At 38.5% G+C, this 23462-nt stretch overlaps 1 protein-coding gene across 1 annotated transcript in view; it reads right to left on the reverse strand.

Moving 5' to 3' along the window:
* The window catches only part of LOC136857856 (uncharacterized), a 162252-nt gene that overhangs the window by 59384 nt on the left and 79406 nt on the right, over positions 1–23462 (reverse strand). The window contains exons 11-17 of the mRNA XM_068225178.1: positions 20082–20287; positions 19270–19479; positions 17390–17443; positions 10011–10070; positions 7381–7452; positions 6912–7106; positions 2149–2308 (exon numbers count right to left, since the gene is read on the reverse strand). Of these exons, the coding sequence (XP_068081279.1) occupies positions 2149–2308; positions 6912–7106; positions 7381–7452; positions 10011–10070; positions 17390–17443; positions 19270–19479; positions 20082–20287 (957 nt within the window). The remainder of the gene's footprint in view (positions 1–2148; positions 2309–6911; positions 7107–7380; positions 7453–10010; positions 10071–17389; positions 17444–19269; positions 19480–20081; positions 20288–23462) is intronic.

Genomic DNA, 23462 nt, shown 5'->3' on the forward strand with positions numbered 1-23462 from the left:
ATTTCCTCGTGGACCGTTAGATGGCTCTGCCATCTATTTGATAGCGATATCTAACAGCTAGTACAAACTCATTGCTGAAACATTTTGGTTTGTATTCGGTAAACATTTTCCCTGAGGTTTCATTCTTTTTATTGTACCGAGGTTTTCAAGAATTCACCTGGTTCTTCCTCTATTTTAATCTGCCTATCACACGCTTGTAACTATGTTCTCTAACCAATCAAACCCGGGGGTGCGTAGCTAAATTTAGCCTATAAGCGTATTGTATTTTAATTTAGTATGGAACATTCCCCTACGGAAATATTTAAAGACAGCACTTTAGGGCTGTCTGGTCTTAATTGTTCCGGTTTTTGAGAGAGTGCGACTTGTCGAGGCCATAGAGGGCGAGGGGACAGTGCGCGGCCGGATTGAAGAAGATCCAGCGCTACAAGGTATTGGCAGAAGTTACTTAAACTATTGATTGTGACTGCAGGTAGTTCGAGGGGGAAAATTCAGCGGTTTTCTTCTAACATGTAATCTTTTCTTGCCTTGAAATGTAGGACCTTCTGCACAGTCTTTGGACTATATTTCTATTCCCTACTAGGAAAATATATAATGTAAGGGAGCACGAGTGGTGCCCCTCAGTTGTCTCCCCTTCAACTTTTGAATTTGGTGGCTTCAGTTTTCAAACACTAAATTTTGGAAATCTTGTCTCGGCTTTTAAATTCTCCTCCTTCAGTCACCCCTGCTTTGTATGGAATTAGCTTCTGTGTCATTAGACCTTAAGCCCCCTTAGGTTCTCGCCTATTGCAGAATGATCGTTAAAGAGTGTTGGTGTTAGGCTCCTTGCCTTTTTCTAAAGGTCTGTAGTGCGTAACCTTTTATTGTATGTACAAGGCTTTGTAGTATGGGCAATTATGCACCTGTATATTCCTTATAGTTCTTAGGGTAACCATATGCCTATATTCTTGTTCCTTTTGGGAACAGCACTTATACATTTTGTGGACCTTGGTCGTAGTTAGGCCCACCATGGAGCACCCAGTGCATGAACAATATGGAATGGGATCACCCTAAGTGTTGCCGAGTATAAACAATATAGTGAAAAGCAACTGATTGCCTGATTGTGGCTAACCTCTTGTATCTTGGAGCTGAGACTCGAATAAATCTTTCATAAGATTGTACATGTCAAGAGGTATTATGCTCTTTTGTATGTTATGAATAGGAGTTCTCCCAATTTTTGTATCTGCTTTTGGACTTCTAGGTCCAATGCATTATTGGAGCTGGCGATCTTGATGTTAATATTAGAACCGTTACTTCTTATATCGTTGATATACTCCCCCTGAATTAAAAATGACAAATAATATTTATAAATTTGTTAAAGTAAAAGTGACTCTAAGTAATCTCTTGTCCAGCCATTCAACCCAAGCGCTTCCTATTCCTCTGTGAGCTACGGAATAGTCGTACCTGACATTAGTAATGGCGAAGCACGTTACTACCTAGTACAGTGGAAGTTGACCAGGTCTGATTACATATCCCTCTTTGGTGATTACATTTATTTACATAGGTGTGCTCCTTCCATTTATCTGAACGTTTCCTGTGAAAACATTCCTGTTGACGATATCCTGACATCTGAAACTCTGTGCAATTCAACCTTTATGTGTTAGTGAGCATAGAAGTTCCTTGTAAAAACTATAATTCCAGATAAACCGCACTTAGACTTTCGTGGCACCTTATGTATGCATATGTATTGAAATAATTCATTGTCCCTGTCAGAGCCATTAACCTATTGATTGATTTTATGCAATTTGCTGACATTCTCACCCCCATGAACATTTAAAATTCTCTCTCCTTTCAAGAGTTTTTGCAACAAGGTAACGGGGTGAGTTTACGTGCACGTCTTCCTCCAACTTTTCGATTCAGTATCACGTGTCTTCCTGACGCCATAAACCACTTTCATTTGGATAAATCATGGAGTTGGTTCCCTCCTGGGTCATATCAAAAGGCCACCGTAGGAGAAGGATTTTCAACACTTCTTACAGCACGGTCAAATTATCTCAATTCAACTTAATTTAATACTTGAGAAACTATGCTCGTAAGCGACTTTCGAAGCTATCATACAGTACATTTATATAGCCCTTCATATAATAAAACATAGTGTTAGCTGTTACTCACGAGAGAAAATTTAGTAAGGTATTGAGAAACGCCAGCTGTATATTGGTAAACTCATCCTGTCCAACACTCGAAGACTCGTCCAGCACTATGAGTACATTTGATGTATCTTGAAGGGAGTGATTCAGTCTTTCCAGTAGTTCGGAACTTCGTTCCTCCAGGGCTGTAAGCAAAGGTCAGACACATTTAATTAGGAATCTCAAGTATTTTGTGGGCCTTTATCACTGTTGAGTATGTTATATTATATATAAACAAAAGGTAGTAATAGAATAATCTCAATGCCTATGTATTTATAGAACTAGCACATGAATTCTTAACAGATACGTTAAAATACGCAGGTTTCCTTAGTTTTCATATACTGTACCAGGTAAAGTTGATTTTCAAGAGCATGAGATCTTTCTAAGGGGTGCCTAGTCCTTAGGAGAAGATACAGAGAGGGAGGATCGCAAGGCGAAATAATAGATATTATATCTTTCTTTCCTTTATTCAATCTCTGGAACGTCACCCTATTATATCGCCGAATCATGGATATTTACTAGAAAACAAATCCCAATTTCAACAACAGAATATCGAAAAATCAAGTTGATCAAGTAAAATTCAACTGAATAATGTCTTTCTCAATCAGTTATGTCCATCATAAATTTCATGGCATAAATTAATAATAAAACATGTTGTAAATACGAAATCCTAAAGTCCTTTCTATTGGCACTTGCGATATCAGATTACGCTTTCTACATAAATTAAATAAAGTAAAATCTGTAATTCCTTCTTGTAAACACATAAAACTCAAATAAGAAACACTTGAAATTAAATTTGGTCTTCTGGTATAAAGTTCTGAGTATTGTCCTATTTTTTTGTAACTTATTATGCACTTGACGTAAATATCGTAAATTAAGAGTTTATGAAACAATTTCACTATGAATGAAACACTCAATGTAAATCCTAAAGTTCCAATTAGTGAAAAAATACGACATTACGAGAGCACACTGTTACTTGAAAGTCTGTCTTTACTTTTGAGTGTCGTAAAGCGTTAATTTTCCAAGTTTATGAAATATTAAATAAGTGAACTTTTGATATTCTATGCCAGTAATGACTCTGTTTATATAAGTTCTGTTCAAAGTCAGAATTATGTTTTGAATGGAAAAAACCACTGATATCATCTTATATACGCCTTCTTGGTGAACTCGAACAGATGAATACTGCTCTGCAAGCAGCAATCTGGAACTCGGCTAACAGCTATCACCAAGATGTTCCATATTACAACGTTGATGTGCATCAAATATCCGTCAATTTCCTTCGTCTCGAGTCAGGATTTCTCATGTTAATAAAAGAGCGGCTTTAACACGAGAAAGTCCAACTGACCAGGTTGAAATGTGCACCATTTGATTTGCACTGTTGGAACTGATTATGACTGTCTCATAAATAATCATCATTCACTGGATGAGAAATATGTCAAAGCACTGTCTCTTATAATACAGTAAATTACGACGATTGAAAAATAAGAAAACACACTTCCACGCATAGTTTATCTTGACACTTACTGCACACTGTTCGTATTGTCAGGAATAACTTTCATTCGAAGCACAGTTTATCAAGGCTCACTTTCACAACAAGACATAAATAAATTGCTCTCTCTCTCGTAATATCTCGTAATGATCCTTTCACTATTACAGTTCTACAAGTATTCATGTATGAATTTTATACTTCACAATATCACTGAATTACGAAGTCCATTATACAGTCTGTCCACACGTGTTGTTTCAAATGGTACAGTCTGTTACGATGATACGCGAACAGACGTTCGGCACTAATTAATGTGTTCTAGGCTCTGATAATACTCAAAATAGTCAACGTGTTGCAACCTGCACTCACGATGTTCTAAGTAGAAATAGTTTAAGATCATTACAATTGAAAATAGCCGTGCTAACTTCAAGTTTGTTCAAGTCATTCAAACGAAAATTGAGATATTTTTCAAGTCCAAATATTGGCGAAATATTACAAGTCTTATGACTTTGGTGTTATACACACGTTTATTTGAACGTCTGGCGAATTGCAAGTCCAACAATTTATAATTACTGACTGGTATTCACAGAAACTAAGTGTCAACTTGCAGTCAAAGTTATATAAGTATTATAATGTTCCGGCACGATGAATACTGAGTTCGACTCATCGCGTGCAGCATGACATGCGAGTCAGCTGTGAAGAATGCGAATTGAATAACTACAGTCTGGTCTGCTGCTTATATTCCGTACGACCCATGGTTGCTTGCCACGTCACTGGGGGAAGTGTGACTCCTTTCTCGCTTATATCTCTTGAATGCCGTGATGGAGTTAATTGAAATTAACATATGTTTACGTTCAGAACATGAGCTACACGATGATATATATCTCATTTCCGTATCTTTATCGGCAGAAAAGTTAGAAAATTTTCTCCCAGTACATTCCAGAGAAAGGCGTGTACATGTGGCAGAGATGTCACCCGCAGGTTCATTGCACGTGACGGGTCCAGCTCGCAACGAGGAACTTCGTATCGCACCCGCACAAGATGTCGGGCAAACGAACATATTTTTTTTTGCCGTCCCTTCTCCATATATTCCGGCAATTTTAAAATAATGTACTGGGATGGAACAGTTCCTGGTTCAATACATTAACCAGATCCTTAAGATTAACTTAACTTTTGTTTGCATTTAAATAAAGAAATAGGAACACGTTAGTCATAATTTACTCCGGAGAGATGTTTTCTGCATATATCGGTAAAACTAGCCACTCTATCATATAGATGGTTATGGACTCGATTAAACTTATCAAACAATAGACAATGCAGTTAGCCATTACCTCACGAGATTATAGAAGCATGAATATTACACAGTACATAATTTTTTTTTGCTAGGGGCTAAACGTCGCCCCGACACAGATAGGTCTTATGGCGACGATGGGATAGGAAAGGCCTAGGAGTTGGAAGGAAGCGACCGTGGCCTTAATTAAGGTACAGCCCCAGCATTTGCCTGGTGTGAAAATAGGAAACCACGGAAAACCATTTTCAGGGCTGCCGATAGTGGGATTTGAACCTACTATCTCCCGGATGCAAGCTCACAGCCGCGCGCCTCTACGCGCACGGCCAACTCGCCCGGTCATAAAATAAAACATCACCTCCATTGATAGCAGTTTCCCGATGATTAACAAACAGCGATTTGGAGAGTAATATGCCTGGATACTTTATTGTACCAATTATGAGCAATTTCGACTTCAGTAAACATTGTGGTACAGTGACCTAGATGTCAACTCATTGGTAGCAGTTTCTCAATGATCACCAAACAGCCATTTGAAGATTAATATGCCTGAATACTTTAATGTACCAATTATGAGCAAATTCGACTTCTGTAAACATTGTGGTACAGTGACCTAGATGTTAAATGCTGAGCAATCCCATTAGCGCTGCAGAAGCTTAAATAGGCCTAATTGGTCATAATCCGCCACGCCACTGGAGATAGTACAAACTCTCCGTCTTAAAAGTGAGTATAGAACTAAAACCGTAAAACAGATTTTTCGTTGTTTCACATCTGGCTAATTTTTTTATCAATACTGATCTGCATTTAGGGCAGTCGCATAGGTGGCAGATTCCCTACCTGTTGCTTTCCTACGCTTATCTTAAATGATTTGAACGGCATTGGAAATTTATTGAACCTCTCTCTTGGTAAGTTATTCCAATCCCTAACTCCCCTTCCTATAAATGAATATTTTCCCCAATTTGTCCTCTTGAATTCCAACATTACCGTCACATTGTGATCTATCCTTATTTTAAAGTAAATATCACAATATGAAGGTAAGTTACATCAGGAGTCGATTCTTCTGCAAAGCTAGCGAAGTGAAATGATTGTGCGCTATATAGAATGACAGCAATTTTATTTGGTAATATTGTGGAAAGGTCCGCCTCTGTGGTGTAGTGGTTAGTGTGATTAGCTGCCACCCCCGGAGGCCCGGGTTCAATTCCCGGCTCTGCCACGAAATTTGAAAAGTGGTACGAGGGCTGGAACGGGGTCCACTCAGCCTCAGGAGGGCAACTGAGTAGAGGTGGGTTCAATTCCCACCTCAGCCATCCTGGAAGTGGTTTTCCGTGGTTTCCCACTTCTCCTCCAGGCAAATGCCGGGATGGTACCTAACTTAAGGCCACGGCCGCTTCCTTCCCTCTTCCTTGTCTATCCCTTCCAATCTTCCCATCCCCCACCAAGGCCCCTGTTCAGTATCGCAGGTGAGGCCGCCTGGGCGAGGTACTGATCATTCTCCCCAGTTGTATCCCCCGATCCGATGTCTGAAGCTCCAGGACACAGCCCTTGAGGCGGTAGAGGTGGGATTCCTCGCTAAGTCCGAGGGAAAAGCCAACCCTGGACAATAAACAGATTAAGAAAGAAAGAATATTGTGGAAAAACATTCACAATGTCATAACTGATTTTCTATTTGAAACTGACGGAAATTTTCTACAGTGACAGAATATACGGTACATTATAAAAATCATATTTTCGTCCACTTGCATTCGCTATGCTGTCTAGAAACTAAAGAAATGTTCACCCTGTGAGTTGAACTATGAGACATATAGGACCTTCGATACTTTCATAGATGATTTCCTTTTGTTTTCTAGGGTAATATACATAGTTGAATTGTGATGCAATTGTGTAATGAATGCTGGATAATTTCTGAATGATTATGTTGCTAGAAATTAACAAATTATAAGCGAAAACAAACAATGATCTCCATCTACTTAGTACTTACTCAAGCAAGCTGGCAGTTGATTGTCACCATCAGAACTTGCCCAGCCACTTTCAGTGCACGTCACTTCCGCATCTCCTGACAAGTCGTAACCTGATGCACAAACCAGTTGGCAGACCGTTCCTTCAGCGCTCGACTCTTCTGTACAGGACGAAGACGACCAGTGTCCGTTGTCGATGTTTTCCAGAGCGCCACAAGCTATCATATCAATAAAATAATACTAAGGAACTAAATAACTTTAATAAATGGTGTGTAATGTTACATCTCCTTATTGTTCGTTAGTAGCGGCACTATCATCGTTCGGTAATAATTTATCAATGAACTCAACATGAAAAGCCAAAGTGTTAATGCATGTAAATTAGATTTAAATTTATAATGAGTACATAATTAATTTGTACTCAAGGACAATACCTACATAAAAACATATTTAACACCACTAGATAGTTTTCTGTGCGAGGTGTCGAATATTTACCTGAAATCCCTTCCGATGTTGGCGGGTTAGTACCAGTAGTACCAATAGTACCAGGACTGGTTGTCTCGTAACCTGTAACAACATACATAATGGAAAATTATAACATAAAAAATATTATCATTAATTGGATAGTAAGTGATATTCGGGTAAGGGGAGATAACGAGGAAGAGGTAAGAGATTATAAAGTGTACTTGACGGGTGTTAGAAAGGGATGGGCAGAGTCTGGGGAGGGCTCTTTACCAGGAATACCACTGCACACAACACAGTTTCTGTTAGGCATGTAAATGAGCGAATGATGTGGGTAGATTTGTCAGTTGGAGGAATTAGGACAAGAATTGTGTCCGTGTATTCACCATGTGAGGGTGCAGATGAGGATGAAGTTGACAAGTTTTATGAAGCATTGAGTTACATCGTGGTCAGGGTCAACAGCAAGGATAGAATAGTGCTAATGGGCGATTTCAATGCGAGAGTTGGGAATAGAACTGAAGGATACGAAAGGGTGATTGGTAAATGTGGGGAAGATATGGAAGCTAATGGGAATGGAAAGCGTTTGCTGGACTTCTGTGCTAGTATGGGTTTAGCTGTTACGAATACATTCTTCAAGCATAAGGTTATTCAGCGCTACACATGGGAGGCTAGAGGTACCAGATCCATACTACACTATATCTTAACAGACTTCGAATTCATGAAATCTGTTAGGAATGTACGAGTTTTCCGGGTATTTTTCTATGTTACAGACCACTATCTTTTCTGTAGTGAACTAAGTATCTCTAGGCCTACGGTAGAGAAAGTGAAATCTGTCTGCAAACGAATAAGGGTAGAAAATCTCCAGGACGAGGAAATTAGACAGAAGTACATGGATATGATTAGTGAGAAGTTTCGAACAGTAGACAATAAGCAGGTTCAGGATATAGAAAGTAAATGGGTGGCCTATATATAAGCAAGGGAACAGGAAAGATTGCAACAATTCTCGAGGTATCTCATTGATTAGTATACCAGGCAAAGTTAGGTAGAAATGTAGTAAGCAGTCTGGCCTATGCTGGCGACTTGGTCTTAATGGCAGATTGTGCCGAAAGCCTGCAGTCTAATATCTTGGAACTTGAAAATATGTGCAATGAGTATGGTAGGAAAATTAGCCTTTCGAAGGCTAAATTCATGTCAGTAGGTAAGAAATTCAACAGCATTGAATGTCAGATTGGTGATACAAAGCTAGAACAGGTCGATAATTTCAAGTATTTAGGTTGTGTGTTCTCCCAGGATGGTAATATTGTAAGTGAGATTGAATCAATTTGTCGTAAAGCTAATGCAGTGAGCTCGCAGTTGCGATCAACAGTAAACTGTAAGAAGGAAGTGAGCTCCCAGACCAACTTTGCTTTACGGAAGCGAAAGCTGGGTGGACTCAGGATATCTTCTTCATAAGTCATAAGTATCAGACAAGAAAGTAGCAAGAATAATTGCTGTTACAAACAGGTGGGAACAATGGCAGGAGGGTACTCGAAATGAGGAGATAAAGGCTAATTTAGGAATGAACTCGATGGATGAAGCTGTACGTATAAACCGGCTTCGGTGGTAGGGTCATATGAGGCGAGTGGAGGAGGATAGGTTACCTAGGAGAATATTGGACTCTGCTATGGAGGGTAAGAGAAGTAGAGGTAGACCAAGACAACGCTGCTTAGACTCGGTTTCTAACGATTTAAAGATAAGAGGTATAGAACTAAACGAGGCCACAACACTAGTTGCAAATCGAAGATTGTGGCGAAGTTTAGTAAATTCACAGAGGCTTGCAGACTGAACGCTGAAAGGCATAACAGTCTATAATGTATGTATGTATTTTGACAAATTATGAGTCTATCGAAGATCACCCTTAGACTACAAATCATTTGGCGGTACTTTCGAAAAATTTTTAAAAGTTATTATTATTAAAATCTATCAGTCCTATCAACTCACACATATTGACTTCATAACTATTCACTAAGGCCCATCATCAATGAAATAAAACTTATTTAAAACATATTGATCAACATAGATGTGCCGTCAATATAAACTAGTGCCCAGGTTAAGTAAACAGTGGAAAGGCTGGCTGGACATGCCATTAAGGTTGTTGTAATAGTTTTTAACATAATGGCTTTGATATTTTATAATGATTACTTTCTAAGTTATACGCTTAATAATATAGATAAAACGGAGAGGAAACATGGGAAGAATAGTATTTATAAATTCTCTTGACGCATTTTGTTGCACTGTTCTAAAAAAGAAGAGAAAAGTAGCGCAAAAAGAAATCTCTCGGAATGTTAATCTTCTACACATAAAACTTACATTTGAAGCCAATTTCAGCTGTTGCAACGGTATCATTTTCTCAATATCGCTATGAATAACCGACAGAATAGGGAATTTTATATAGAGAGATTAAATCATTATTTTTATTATTATGTTTGTCTTGTGTAAAAATATACTCAAAATGTCAAAGCAACAAAACTAATCATCCGATACAAAACACTGACCAGAGCTTACTTAATGAAAGTCAGAAAAAATAATTCATTTAATTTCACCCTGGCACTAACGTGTACTATTTTATAGCTTATCACGGCAGTAGACTGATAAGGACTGATAAGGAGTGTCATAATACTTACTTGAAGTTTGTTGGGAGGTTGGTTGCGTAGTGCCTGTGTTACCATCGACAGTTCCATAACCTGTAAAACAGAGATATGTAAGATTACAGTACAACAAGTGTTGTTATTAGGTCAACAGTTTGGAGGTTGAGTCTTATCATTGACCATTATTAGATAGCAAAATATCTTGTGTTGTTTTGTGAATGTTCTTACTAAGTCACCTACTCTTGAAAACAGAATAGGGGTGAGAACGGAAAGCGTAAAAAATGGGCATTTGACTCATTCTTCTAAGCTGTGTGCTGATATGCGTACAGGCTGCGCGCTCTAGCGACGGCGAGCTTACAGATTACCTGGAGGCGTCTGGTTCGATTAACGGACAAAAGAAGAAATGTTACCTTGATTAGACATTGATTCGCGTTCAAGCAGCGTACGTGTAAGCAATTGACGTGTTACCTGATAAGAGTAACGGCAGCGGTCTAGAAAGCTAAGAAAACGGCCGACAGGATTCGTCTCGTTGACCACTTGACACCTCGTAATCTCTAAGCCTTTAGACTCAACAGCAGTCATTTTGTATGCTAAGGTCGATCATAGTTGTATTGCCATGGGGTTTGAATTTGGTCTGCTTTTTGTGGACGTACCTAAATTATTATTATTATTATTATTATTATTATTATTATTATTATTATTATTATTATTATTATTAATAATAATAATAATATTAGTGAATTTAAAATCTCCATTTACACATATTCAAAACGTTAAAATGACAACCATAATGCTTAGGTAAATAACGTAGATGGGGACGCATTTTAAATAGAAAATTGACCATTTTTCATAGATTACCAAAGTAGAACACGAGTCATAAATATGCATAGAAGTTGGAGAATACACGTAAATCAGATTGGCCTGGTTAACCCGAATGTATGTTATTAGGAGACAAATACTTAGTTGAAGCCTCGTTGGAAAATGGCCGAATACTTGTTGTTCGGTCACTTGTAATAAGATATTAAATATAATCTGAGACAATGAACCTAGGGGCTCAAATATTAGAAATTCAGTCCTTATTAACACAAGAATTAATAATTTGGACAGGTTATTTAATGGAAATCGGTATAAGATATAGAGTTGGGGAATAAGAAACTACTGTCTAAGCTATAATCAACTGTATTCACCCCGGATGAAGTTGTTATTTAGGGGAAGGCAACGAGTCCACCTGTCACCCGGCGCCCCGCGTTCGATTCGCTTAATTGCGGCCAGTATCCAGTAATCGGGAGTTAGTGGGTTCGAGCCCCAATGTCGGCAGCCTTGAAGATGGCTTACCTTGGTTATCATTTTCACACCAGGCAAATGCCGGTGCTGTACCTTAATTAAGGCCACGGCCGCTTCCTTCCCATTCCTAGCCCTTTCCTATCACATCGTCGCCATAAGACATATCTGTGTCGGTGCGACGTAAAGCAAATAGCAAGAAAAAAATAAATGTTGGAAAGGAAAGCAACAGCATTTCTAGTGGGTGATTTATGATAAAAGAGTAGTGTTAGAAAAATAATGCAAAGTTTCGGCTGTCGAAACATGGTAGTAAAGAGACGAACTGATCGACTGAGCTGTATTCACCGATCTGTCAGTGGATAGGTGGCTTGGAATGGCATGAGTAGACGAATAATCATGAGTGGAGTTTGTAAGTAGAAAACATCATATGATGAAGATAAAGTTTGGATTCAAGAGGAAAATGTTTGGCAAGTACTCGTTTACGATAACAGGAATTCGGGATTGCAATTATTTACCAAGGGAGATTTTCAATAATATTTCCTTTTTGAAATCATGAAAGAAAAGAATGTGTAAACAACTATTAGGAAGTCTGCCACTTGAGCGAAACCTAAATTCAGATCAGTTGTGATTGATTTAATTAGTTCCTTTATGCTATGCTTCACAAAGATAATTTTCCATTTTTCTTGTCCGCAAAAGTCGGTTATATGTTTACTTTGTCACACTGTTCAAAATTATATTGACGAAGATGAGTAGACTTCCCGACCACTCGAAAATAGGATGATGTGGAACTGTGCTAGCCAGTGATTCCGAGTCACACAATGTGTGGAATTCTGGACGCTGCTGTTCTAGGTTCCCCGAAGAAACGTGTTATCTCTATATATAAAATAACTTGTCCTGACTGACTGACTGACTGACTGACTGATTCATCATCGCCGAGCCAAAACTACTGGACATAAAGAAATGAAATTTTGGGCATAGATTCATATTAAGATGTAGGTGCTCGCTAAGAAAGGATTTTTGGATATTCCTTCGCTAAGGGGGTGAAAAGGGGGTTGGAATTTTAAAATGAGTGTATCTATATCTCAAAACTTTGAAAGTTTACAGATGTAAAAAATTGGTATTTAGAATCTCCTTCAAAAATAAGGAAATACATATTTTTTTGTTTTCAGAAAATCCCAATAGGAGGGGTGAAAAACGGTAAAAATGGGGGGTTGAATGCCTTTAATCAGAATACCGGTACTTATATTTCAGAGACTGAAGATATTACAGACCTGAAAATTGGTACTTTTGATCTCTTTTAAAAATAAAGAAACACGTATTTTTTTGTTTTTGAAAAATCCAAAAATGGGAGGGTGAAAAGGGGGGTGAATTTTTAAAAACAGTGCATCTATATCTCAAAACTATTAAAGTTTACAGATGTAAAAATAGGTATTTAGAATCTTCATTAAAAATAAAGAAACACGTATTTTTTGTTTTCGGAAAATCCCAACAGGAGGGGTGAAAAGGGGTGAAAATGGATTGAATATCTTTAATGAGGATACTTATATCTCAGAAACTGAAGATATTACAGACCTGAAAATTTGTACCTTTGATCTCTTTTAAAAATAAAGAAACACGTATTTTTTTGTTTCTGGAAAATCCAAATAATGGGGGTGAAAAGGGGGGTGAATTTTTAAAATGAGTGTATCTATATCTCAAAACTTTTAAAGTTTATAGATGTAAAATATGGTATTTAGAATCTCCTTTAAAAATAAAGAAACGCGTTTTTTTTGTTTTCGGAAAATCCCGATAGGAAGGGTAGAAAAGGGTGAAAAAGAGGTTGAATGCCTTTAACGAGGCTACTTATATTTCAGAACCTGAAGATATTACAGACCTGAAAATTGGAATTGGGGATCCACTTTAAAAATAAGGAAACATCGTATATTTTCGTTTTTGAAAAATCCGGATAATGGGGGGTGAAAAGGGGGGTGAATTTTTAAAATGAATGTGTCTATATCTTAAAACTTTAAAAGTTTACAGATGTAAAAATTGGTATTTAGAATCTCCTTTAAAAGTAAAGGAATAAGTATTTTTTTCGTTTTCTGTAAATCCCAATAGGAGGGGTGTAAAAGGGTGAATAGTGGGTTGAATGCCTTTAATGAGGATACATATATCTCAGAAACTGAATATATTACAGAACTAAAAATTTGTATATGGGATCTCCTTTAAAAATAATGAAACGCGTATTCTCGGAAAATCCAATGAAAGGAGGGGGGGGGGGGGAAGAATACTAAAATTAATTGACTTAATTGTATGAGAATACATACATCTAATAAAAACTAAAGTTGTTACGGACGTGAAAATTGGTATTTTGATCTCCTTTAAAAACAAAGAGACGCGTTTTGTGGGGGAAACCATCTTGGCGGGCGGGAGTGGAAAGGAGTTGAATTCCTTTCATGAGGACACATAAATCAAAAACTGAAGAAGTTAGAGTCGTGATAATTGCTATTTAGAAGATCCTTTACTATTAAAGAAACAAGTATTTTTTGCCGGAAAATTCACTTAAGGGGGGGGGGGGGGGGAGAAGTGTGAATGGAAGTAAAAAAGCGAATTATTTTTATGGGGATACTTATATCTCAAAACTCAAGGTAATAGACGTGAACATTGGGGTTTGGAATCTCCTTTAAACATAAAGAAACACTCCTTAATTTTTTTTTGGGGGGGGGGGTAAATAAACTTAACGGCGGTGGGGTGTAAAATGAGGTGAGACCAATTGATTTTGCTGTTCATAATGTACTTATAAGGAGCCTCCGTTGCTCAGGCGGCAGCGCGCCGGCCTCTCACAGCTGGGTTCCGTGGTTCAAATCCCGGTCACTCCATGTGATATTCGTGCTGGACAAAACGGAGGCGGGACAGGTTTTTCTCCGGATACTTCGCTTTTCCCTGTCATCATTCATTCCAGCAACACTGTCCAATATTTCATTTAATTTGTCATTCATCGATCATTGCCCCAGAGGAGTGCTTCGGCAGCCGGCACAATTCCCACTATCGCCGCTAGATGGGGCTTTATTCATTCCATTCCTGACCCTGTCGAATGACTGGAAACAGGCTGTATATTTTCGATGTACTTATTCTGATCATAAACCGATCTTTTTAATCTTTCCTGGGTTCGTTTTCAACAGCCAACTTTTCCTTCGGAGGACGTTCTTATATTACAGTAGATTCTCCTGGCATATGAATAAAAATTTAAACACATTTGAAATAAACGATAGGAATGAGATTGACCGTCCAATTGTTCACCTCTATAATAAGGTCAATAATGCATGGAAGTATGTCATTCGTATCGCCAGAAATCCCGCACATTTGCCTACGCGCGACATTGGTGCTGGTCACATTCTCAACAATAACAATGGCAGCAGATGTAATTTACCGCCAAGTAGCGGTCTTGCATCTTGCTGTGGGGTCCAGAACATCTATAATAATAATAATAATAATAATAATAATAATAATAATAATAATAATAATAATAATGTTCTGGACCATCGTCAAATGTGCGGACCGCGGTGGAAACGGGTCCTGGACGGGGAATGACTAAGAATGCAGTCTGCCCGCGGGTTCAGTACCGCCAATGCACCCAAGACGACACCACGCCGGATCTCCTGAAGGATTTGTTCCATATTAAAAATGCGCATAAGAAAAGATGGCAAAGATTTAGGGACCCAACTGACAGGGTGGAATACCTGGACCTAGCCTGGGAAGTACGAAATCGATTGCTGGAAATAAAGATTGAAAAATGGGAGGAAACTTGCCATAATCTATTAGAAAACGAGTCAGATCGCGAATTTTGGCGGATTCTCGCAGAAAACGATTCAGATCGCGAATTTCGGCTGATTATATATCTAAAACAACATTCAATTATAAATTTCAGTGTAATACCGTAGCGAAGCACGGGTATCTTGCTAGTATGTTAATATAGCCTCATCTTTACTCGCATAATGTACTTATTTATAATGCCCATGGAAAGTAATACGGTCCAATGTCGTAGCACAGTTTCTGTTTCTTACTCGTGCATATTACTGTGACATATCCAAGTTGTGGTGCTGCAAACTTGTGCTTAGTATAGAGGCGCTTATTTATATCAGACCCTACCAGAGCACTAATACTGATTAATCAAAAGTCTGCGTTTCTACAGGTAAGTTATTTTTATATCGTTGCCCTATTCCCCTATCTGAATAATACACTGCCTGAAAAGAAAATAAGCACCCGGAAGAAATGTTCGGATGTCAATGTAATTTCATACATGTACACACCACGGCGGGTATACAAATTATTATATTTGAAGTTCTCTGCGACAGGTAGAACAGCAACCAGAGGGTATTTGTGTTGTTCGTGATTAGTGTTTGTATAAGGGGCGTGAAGAGCGCCATATGTTGAGTGATCAGTGTGAAGGACACGAAGATGCCAGGCACTAACGTGAAACAGCGTTATCAGCAACTGGCAGAGGGTGAAATGGGTCACAATGTGGGTCTCCCTTGGGCCGTTTGTAATATCCGGATTTTTTGGGCATTCTGTTGTGACAGTGGTCCGATGATGAACGGCATGGGACCGTAAGGGCAGGCATACTCGTCATCAAGTTTCCGGTCGACCACGTCTGATCACCGCAAAGGAGGATCTCCGTATTGTGCACCAAGCACAGCGTAACCCCTTCACATGTGCGCCTGCCATCCGAGAACAAGTAATGGATTCCCTGCAACATTTTGTGTACTCTCCTACAATTGGTCGGAGAATAGCACCAACCGTACTAGGGAAGTTCCGTCCCGTGCGTAGGCAGCCGTTAACACCAGAACACAAACGGTAGCTTTTGGAATGGTCTCGTGACCGGGAAGCATGGACTGATGATGAGTGGCGGCGCATTGTGTTCAGCGATTAATCGCGGTTCTGCTCTACTCAGGATGATCCTAGTCTGCGATTACGGTGGCGACCTGGGGAGAGTTCTCATCCTTGCAGTGTTTTGGAGAAGCAAAGTGATGTTACTCCTAGCGTCATGGTGTGGGGACCCATTGGGTATGCCTTGAGGACACGGCTGGTAGTGATTGACTGCACGACGGTACGTCATGGACATCCTGCGTCCTCATGTGTTAGCTCTCTTGAGACAGTATCGTGTCGTCATTTTTCAACTGGTCAATGCTCGTCCACACACGGGTCGTGTTTCTATGAACTGTCCCCGATGTTGAGGAACATTCGCACATCTATCCACAAATAGATCAGGCGTTGGACAAGCGCAAACATCAACTCCATTCAACATGTAACACTTTACATATTATTATGAAACACTTCATTCTACACAAAACCAGTGTTTAGCATTAAGGATCTATCCAGTTAATGCGTATTAAATGGAACTGTTTACATGTAGGAATCCGTGTTTTCATCATTGTCCTCCAGTATTCTATAGCCTTTGTATTTTCAGGTTTTGACCTATTGAGGGACTTCCGCACGCCAATCAAAAATATTTCCTGCTATCATTCGTGTTCGTTGCCTAGTTCCTTTCCGACCTCAACGATATTAGTTTTACGAGCCCTGGTGATCCTATCATTTCCTTTCCTTTGACCACTATCTCTTTCTTTCAACTCTCACCATCATTCCATGATGGGCTAACATTCTTCGTACTCGATTTCATATTAACACGTAATAATTTTGTGTATTTTTGACCCCAAAACTACACCACAACCTTCCCAAGTACAATCACTATTCACGATGCGATTACTACCGCACTGTCCGTAGCAAGTTTAAGATGTCAAATTGTGAGCTCGTGCTATCGTATTCCTCGAGGTGGCCCAGCTGCTTTCAGACACACGTTCAATAGCGGTGAGACATATGCACCTTTCTAATATCACACCAGCCTCGTGTCAATCCCGAATCCCCGTAAGTACAGGGAAACGGACACGGGCCTTCAAGGACGTCAGCTAATTGCACTAATTGATATACTACAGAGGCAATGACCCTACATGCAGATGAAAATATTGCACATATAGCAATCGGTTGACGAATGACAATAATTGCAAACACTCATTCATCGCACGATGTCACTGACTTAATATTGAAACACTTGATGTAGGATGAACTGAAAATTATTAAATTAGAACAGTTTTACTTACTCTGAGTTTCATTCCAGTTCGCTGGAGTTGTAGGTTCTTCGGTTACATCGTAATCTGCAATGGAACATAATGCGGAATTACCAAAATTTAATGTAATTATTTTTTAGAATTGGCATTACGTCATTCAGACACAGATACGTCTTACGGGGACGGTGGGATAAGAATCTGCTGACAGTGGGAAGGAATTTACCGTGGCCTTAATTAAGATACATCCCCAGCATTTCCCTGGTGTGAAAATTGAAAACCACGGAGAAGCATCTTCAGGACTGCAGACAGTATGGTTCGAACCCAGTACCTCCCATATGCAATCTGACAGTTACGTAACCAAAATTTAATTGAAGCTAAATCATGTTGTTTTGGTTGTTAAAAGTGATAAGTTATGGTACTAAAAACAGTTATGGTTGTGAGTGTTTCATGGTTATGATATTTGCATGTCAATGAAATCAATATGTTTAAAATACCTTGTGAAAAGTATTCATTTCGGGTAGCTGGGCTATGACAGATACTTGAAACCCACAATACGGTAAGTCATTTACTTTACGCTGCGTAATATTCAGGAAATAAGATTGTATTTCAATGTAATTTGTTTAATATGTTGTACTAGTGACTTCTTCAAGTAATGGTTTCTACACATCAATGTTACCATTCATGTGACAGTATCGTGCTTCCCTCACTCGTGTCAGTTCCTTCAGCTCCATCTTCCTTTCCATTTCATCAAATTTCAAAATTTTAATCTCAATTTCACCCACCTCTAGATTATTTCGATCCAGGCACTCCTTGATGTCAGTTAGTTCGTTTCCTAAGAAGTCTTCGAATCCTGGAATTCCTTATATCTGTACATAAATAATTCCTTAGCCATATCCACTTGACGTACCTCCTCCATAACCTCCTCAAGCAATTCAACACCACCGATCACCAGTAGCACCATCACAACAAATGATGTTAAGATAATTTTCATAATATTACAGAGACTCTTGGCCGTTTGTATATACTTCTCTTTCAGCGTGCACTTTCATCAACCTGTAGCACATCCGTATAGTTCAATTGAAACTCCCATGCTATATCCACGCACTCGTAGTATTACTCTTAGCACACTCTCAGAACTTCACGTTCTTTCACCCCGAAGGGTGGATTGCAATTGATATAATCCCTAATATTGCACTTCCATAATGCTCACCTTTGCCCTTGTCACTTCATCCATTGACTTTTTCTTAAATGATTACCTCCTTCAGCTGGTAGTTATTTTTCTTTACGATATGGCCCAGATAATATGTACAGTATATTCATATACATTCATATATTAATTTTATTGTGACATTTAATCTGTTCCGGGAATTCCTCACTCCTAAATTTTGATGTGCACATTACCTTCAACAACCGGTGAAAAGATCAATATTTCGAAAGCGTCCGTCGTACGTCCCGTGGCCTTTCTGGCCTGCAAATGCAGAAGACATATGTGCATATCACAACTCTTAGTTTAAGATTCAAATAAACATACTGACCTGAAAGTGTTCACTTTATGAAAGTATTACAAGCATATTTCACATTTAGAACTGAAAGGAAATAAACTCACAACACTGATCGACATATGCAGCTTTTTTTGTTGTCATCACCTATGAGTGTTGACTATCCTGCCTTTCAATTGTGTGTGAATTGTATTTAATGAGATAAGACACTGTAGCATTTATTTTAAATAGGCACCTATTATTGCGTTGTTACTGGTTGTAAAAACTTTGGCCTAACTGACACTTGCATACAGCGGGGTAAGAAAAGCATGAATAAGCATCGAATTCTGCAATTTGAATAATGTACCTTTTCTGTTATGTAAGGACTTAAATATAAACTGGTTGCAAGTCAATAAAGAATTATATAGTACTTACTCTCATTGATGAAAGTTAGTATCAACCTGAAGCTTTCCCAGGAAGTAAACTTGAAGAAAGTGCGTTCATCCCTTTCTGTCACAGAGGAGATGTACAAGAGCCGATTATAATCAGATCCTACAACCAGTGGGAAGATCACACCACCGTTGTTACTGATCTGTCTGGCTTGGGATGATCCATCTGTAGAGCTCTTATTGGAACTGACCAGAACTATCAGAACAGGGAAAGACACATATAACACGTCATTACATCACATCTTGCAACGCACATTGCACCTAAGTGTTTTCCTATTCTAGTTTTGTGCAAATTTCACTTTTCATTTACTATGTGTATACGTATATGCAAATAAAAACTATTCGAAAGCAACACAAATGCAACAAAAGTACAAATTTGACTAAATGAGAATTTGAACACAAAATTGTGTCTCAAATCAGTACTGAGTATAATTACCTCGAACCCTGAGGCATGCTTGAACTCGATAAGTTATACTTAGCACCAAAGAATTCAAATTGTTTTGGTGGTGATTATCCCATCCTTAGGCACGAGAATTACTCACTTACTGAATGTCAGCAGGAGGATTGATATAGTGGGCAATTGTTCTCTTCATACTACTTAAATAACCTACATTTAAAATTGCGAAGCTGTCACAACTTGAGATGTCTACTGAACTTGCGTTAGCAAAACATTTAGCTCCACCTTAAAATGCTTCAAGGCCTTGAAATACTTTTCTCTAACTTTGAGTATCAATGATATTATAAAATTATTCCAATTAGAATTTAATTCTGAACGTGCTAAGTACCGAGATTACTTACGTATTAGAGTACTGCCAGTTACTTCACTTCGTTGCATCTCGCTGGTGACGACTTCCAATGCCATCTCAATATTACTGACTCCACCTTGTTCGTATGAGATTGAGTTCATGCGCTCCTGAAGCACGGATCTTTGATATTTACCGAGGGAAATGACCACATTGGCTGTGTCACTGTAGCTGATGACTCCTATCGAGCGTGTGGTCAACCTGTGAAATAAAGTGTTTAGATGTAGTTTAGTAACATAGAGAAAGGAGATTAACAGTTAGTGATATTATTCCTTTATTAAATATTATTTCTCAGCCCTACTAGCCGATGGTGATTTAATAATCTCAACGGTATTAAGTTTACCATACATGAGAAATATTTGAATCCTTTCGGCCCTTTCACAGTCCTAATTTATTTAGTCAGTACCGGTATCTTCATTCATCGAGAGGTCCAAGACTATTATCTGTTCTCTACGTAATAGTATCTAATCATGTTCTAGAGCAAAATTAGACGGAGGACACAATTTAAAAGGTTACCGGTTAATAGGGATTAATTGAAAATATCACCACGTTGGTGATAGGATTCAACGATAATTTTTCACCCCCTTGCTGTAAGTAGAATATCTCCCTATTTCGTATTTTTGTAGTTGATAGAAGAAGTATAAGTCCATTTAACAGCGATAACAGTGTATTTACTATACGTTTACACTTATTTTTGTGTACCACTGTTGGAACACTACAGCTCATGGGAAAGCTGTGTACCACTAACAGTGTATTTACTACACTTTTACACTTATTTTTGTGTACCACTGGTGGAACACTACAGCCCATGGGAAAGCTGTGTACCACAGGTGGTACACATGCGATTTGCCTCATTTTTCTTCAACGTTACGTAGCATGACAATCCAGTTGTCCTTAGGGACATCAAGTCATCTGGTAATTAATAACGCATTTGGCAATAATATAGATAATTGTGCATTAGGCTTGACTTCAGGAGCTCTTTCTCGTCGCTGGACTTCCATATTATTACAACTAGCCGTGTTCGATAGTCAAAACATACCTCATGCTCTTTCCGGAGTGGCATCGCAAGAATTTAATTTCCCTGAAAACCTGTTGAGATAATTCAGAAATATAAATCTGTTTGAAACAATGTACTACAGGTGTAACGCGCCATCGCTAAAGTATTAAAAAGAGTTTTGCGTTTTTATTTATTGTATATTTTATAAACTATATACATAAAATAAAATTTATGTCTGTGCATTGCTCAGAATTTGAAAAGGATGGTATTTCTGTATCAGTCGTGTCCACAGTAACAAGGAAATGCACTTTTTAATTTTCCGTAATTTCTGTCTGTCTGTCTGTCTGTCTGTCTGTCTGTCTGTCTGTCTGTCTGTCTGTCTGTCTGTCTGTCTGTCTGTCTGTCTGTCTGTCTGTCTGTCTGTCTGTCTGTCTGTATGTATGTATGTATGTATGTATGTATGTATGTATGTACACGCATCACGCGAAAACGGCTGAAGAAAATTTAATGAAAATCGGTATGAGAAGTCGGGAAATAAGTTTCTACAATCTAGGCTATAAATAATTTTATTCACGCTGAATGAAATGGTAGTTTAGGGGAAGGCCTAAAATTTAATTCTCAAATATTTATGCTATTAAAGGTCGTATCTTAATGAAATTTGGTATGCATAGTCAAAAAATAAGTAGCTATAATCCAGGCCATAAATAATTGTATTCACGCTGAGCGAAATGGTAGTTTATGGGAAGGCCTAAACATTAATTCTCAAATATTTATGTTATTACTGGTCGTATCTTAATGAAAATCAGTATGCAAAGTCGGGAAATATGTCGCTACAATCTAGGATATAAATAGTTTTATTCACGCTAAGTGAAATGGTAGTTTAGGGAAAGGCCTTAAATTTAATTCTCAAATATTTATATTATTGGTGGTCGTATCGGTAAATACTACATAACTAAAGTTATACAGTATTAAATTTCCGATCATTTATGTTTTAGACATTGTTACAGTACCGGCTATGATCACAAAGGTATTAATGAATTTGGATTTTTGTTACTAAGTCCATATCAGCGCCGGGTCACGAGAAAATGGTAAACAGAATTTAATGGAAATCGGTATGTAAAGTCGGAGATTAAGGAACTACAGTCTACGCTATAAATCATTTTATAAGACGCTCTAATACCACAGAGTCGAAATAAAACTAAATGTGAAAGCCTACAATATAGAAAGCTCATAAAAGTGATCAACAATAACATTACATTGACCGTTGTTTATTCTGATGTGCTTTGTGTCCTCTGTTGTGACTCATCTCCGATAGATAGGATTACTGCTGCGTACCGAGTTGTTTCATAATTTTCCTTACATCGCACCGACACAGATAGAACTTACGGGGACAATAGAAGAGGAAAGGGCTAGGAGTATGAAGGGAAGCGGCCTTGGCCTTATTTAAGGGCCAACCCTAGCATTTGCCTGGTCTGAAATTGGAAACCATGGAATACCATCTTCAGGGCTGCTGACAGTGGGGTCCGAATCCACTGTCTCTCGGATGCAAGCTAACAGTTGCGCGCCCCTAACCACACGGCCAACTCGTCCGGTCGTACCGAGTATAACACCCTGCCTGAATATTGGCGGGAAGTAGCTGGGGCTTTATATAACTTTCTTCTTTTGCTTGCAATTCCTCAGGTTCATAAATTTTCTGATACCACTGGTACGTAATACACTGGTTCAACATTGCCTTCCAGTTATTCAATCCCTATTTTGAAGCACTGATTGGAATGAGCAGTGTGTATATTTAACAGAATAATGACAGAGGAGTGTACACGGCTGTCTGCGGCCTGGTCATTCCAGCTCCGGGACTTTGGAATGTTAGATCGGCACCGTAGTACTGTTCGTTAAAAGTGAGAAAATGTGAGGTTTGTCATTTGATCGAATATTTTATATGATAACATTGCTTTTAATCGCTACATTCCTACTGACTTTTTGTAATTAACTATGTTGACTTGAGTTAGGAGAACCGCAAGGCCAGTCTTTCTGAGAATCCCGTAGCGAAGCACGGGTACATCAGCTAGTATAACCATAAAATAAAGATGAATTTCAAGCTTCAGTTGCTTTCCTAGGTTCACTAGGAAAGACAATGATTAAAGTCCCTCTCAGAAAGTCGAAGTTTTCAGAAAATAGAGGCACATAGCCCTATAGTTCGCTCATCTTACACAATAAAAGATTTCAAAAAACTTGTTGGGGACAAAGATGGTACCACGTTGAGTTAACCACTACAACCAGTTAAAGCTGAAGACACGAATAGTGAAAGTCTTTGTCTTCCACTCTTCCTGGGAATTGCGTCGCCTGCACGGAGATAATTTTGCTTTGTTTGCCTAAATATTG

The sequence above is a fragment of the Anabrus simplex genome, chromosome 1, assembly GCF_040414725.1.
Source record: "Anabrus simplex isolate iqAnaSimp1 chromosome 1, ASM4041472v1, whole genome shotgun sequence".
NCBI classification, from domain to species: Eukaryota; Metazoa; Arthropoda; class Insecta; order Orthoptera; family Tettigoniidae; genus Anabrus; species Anabrus simplex.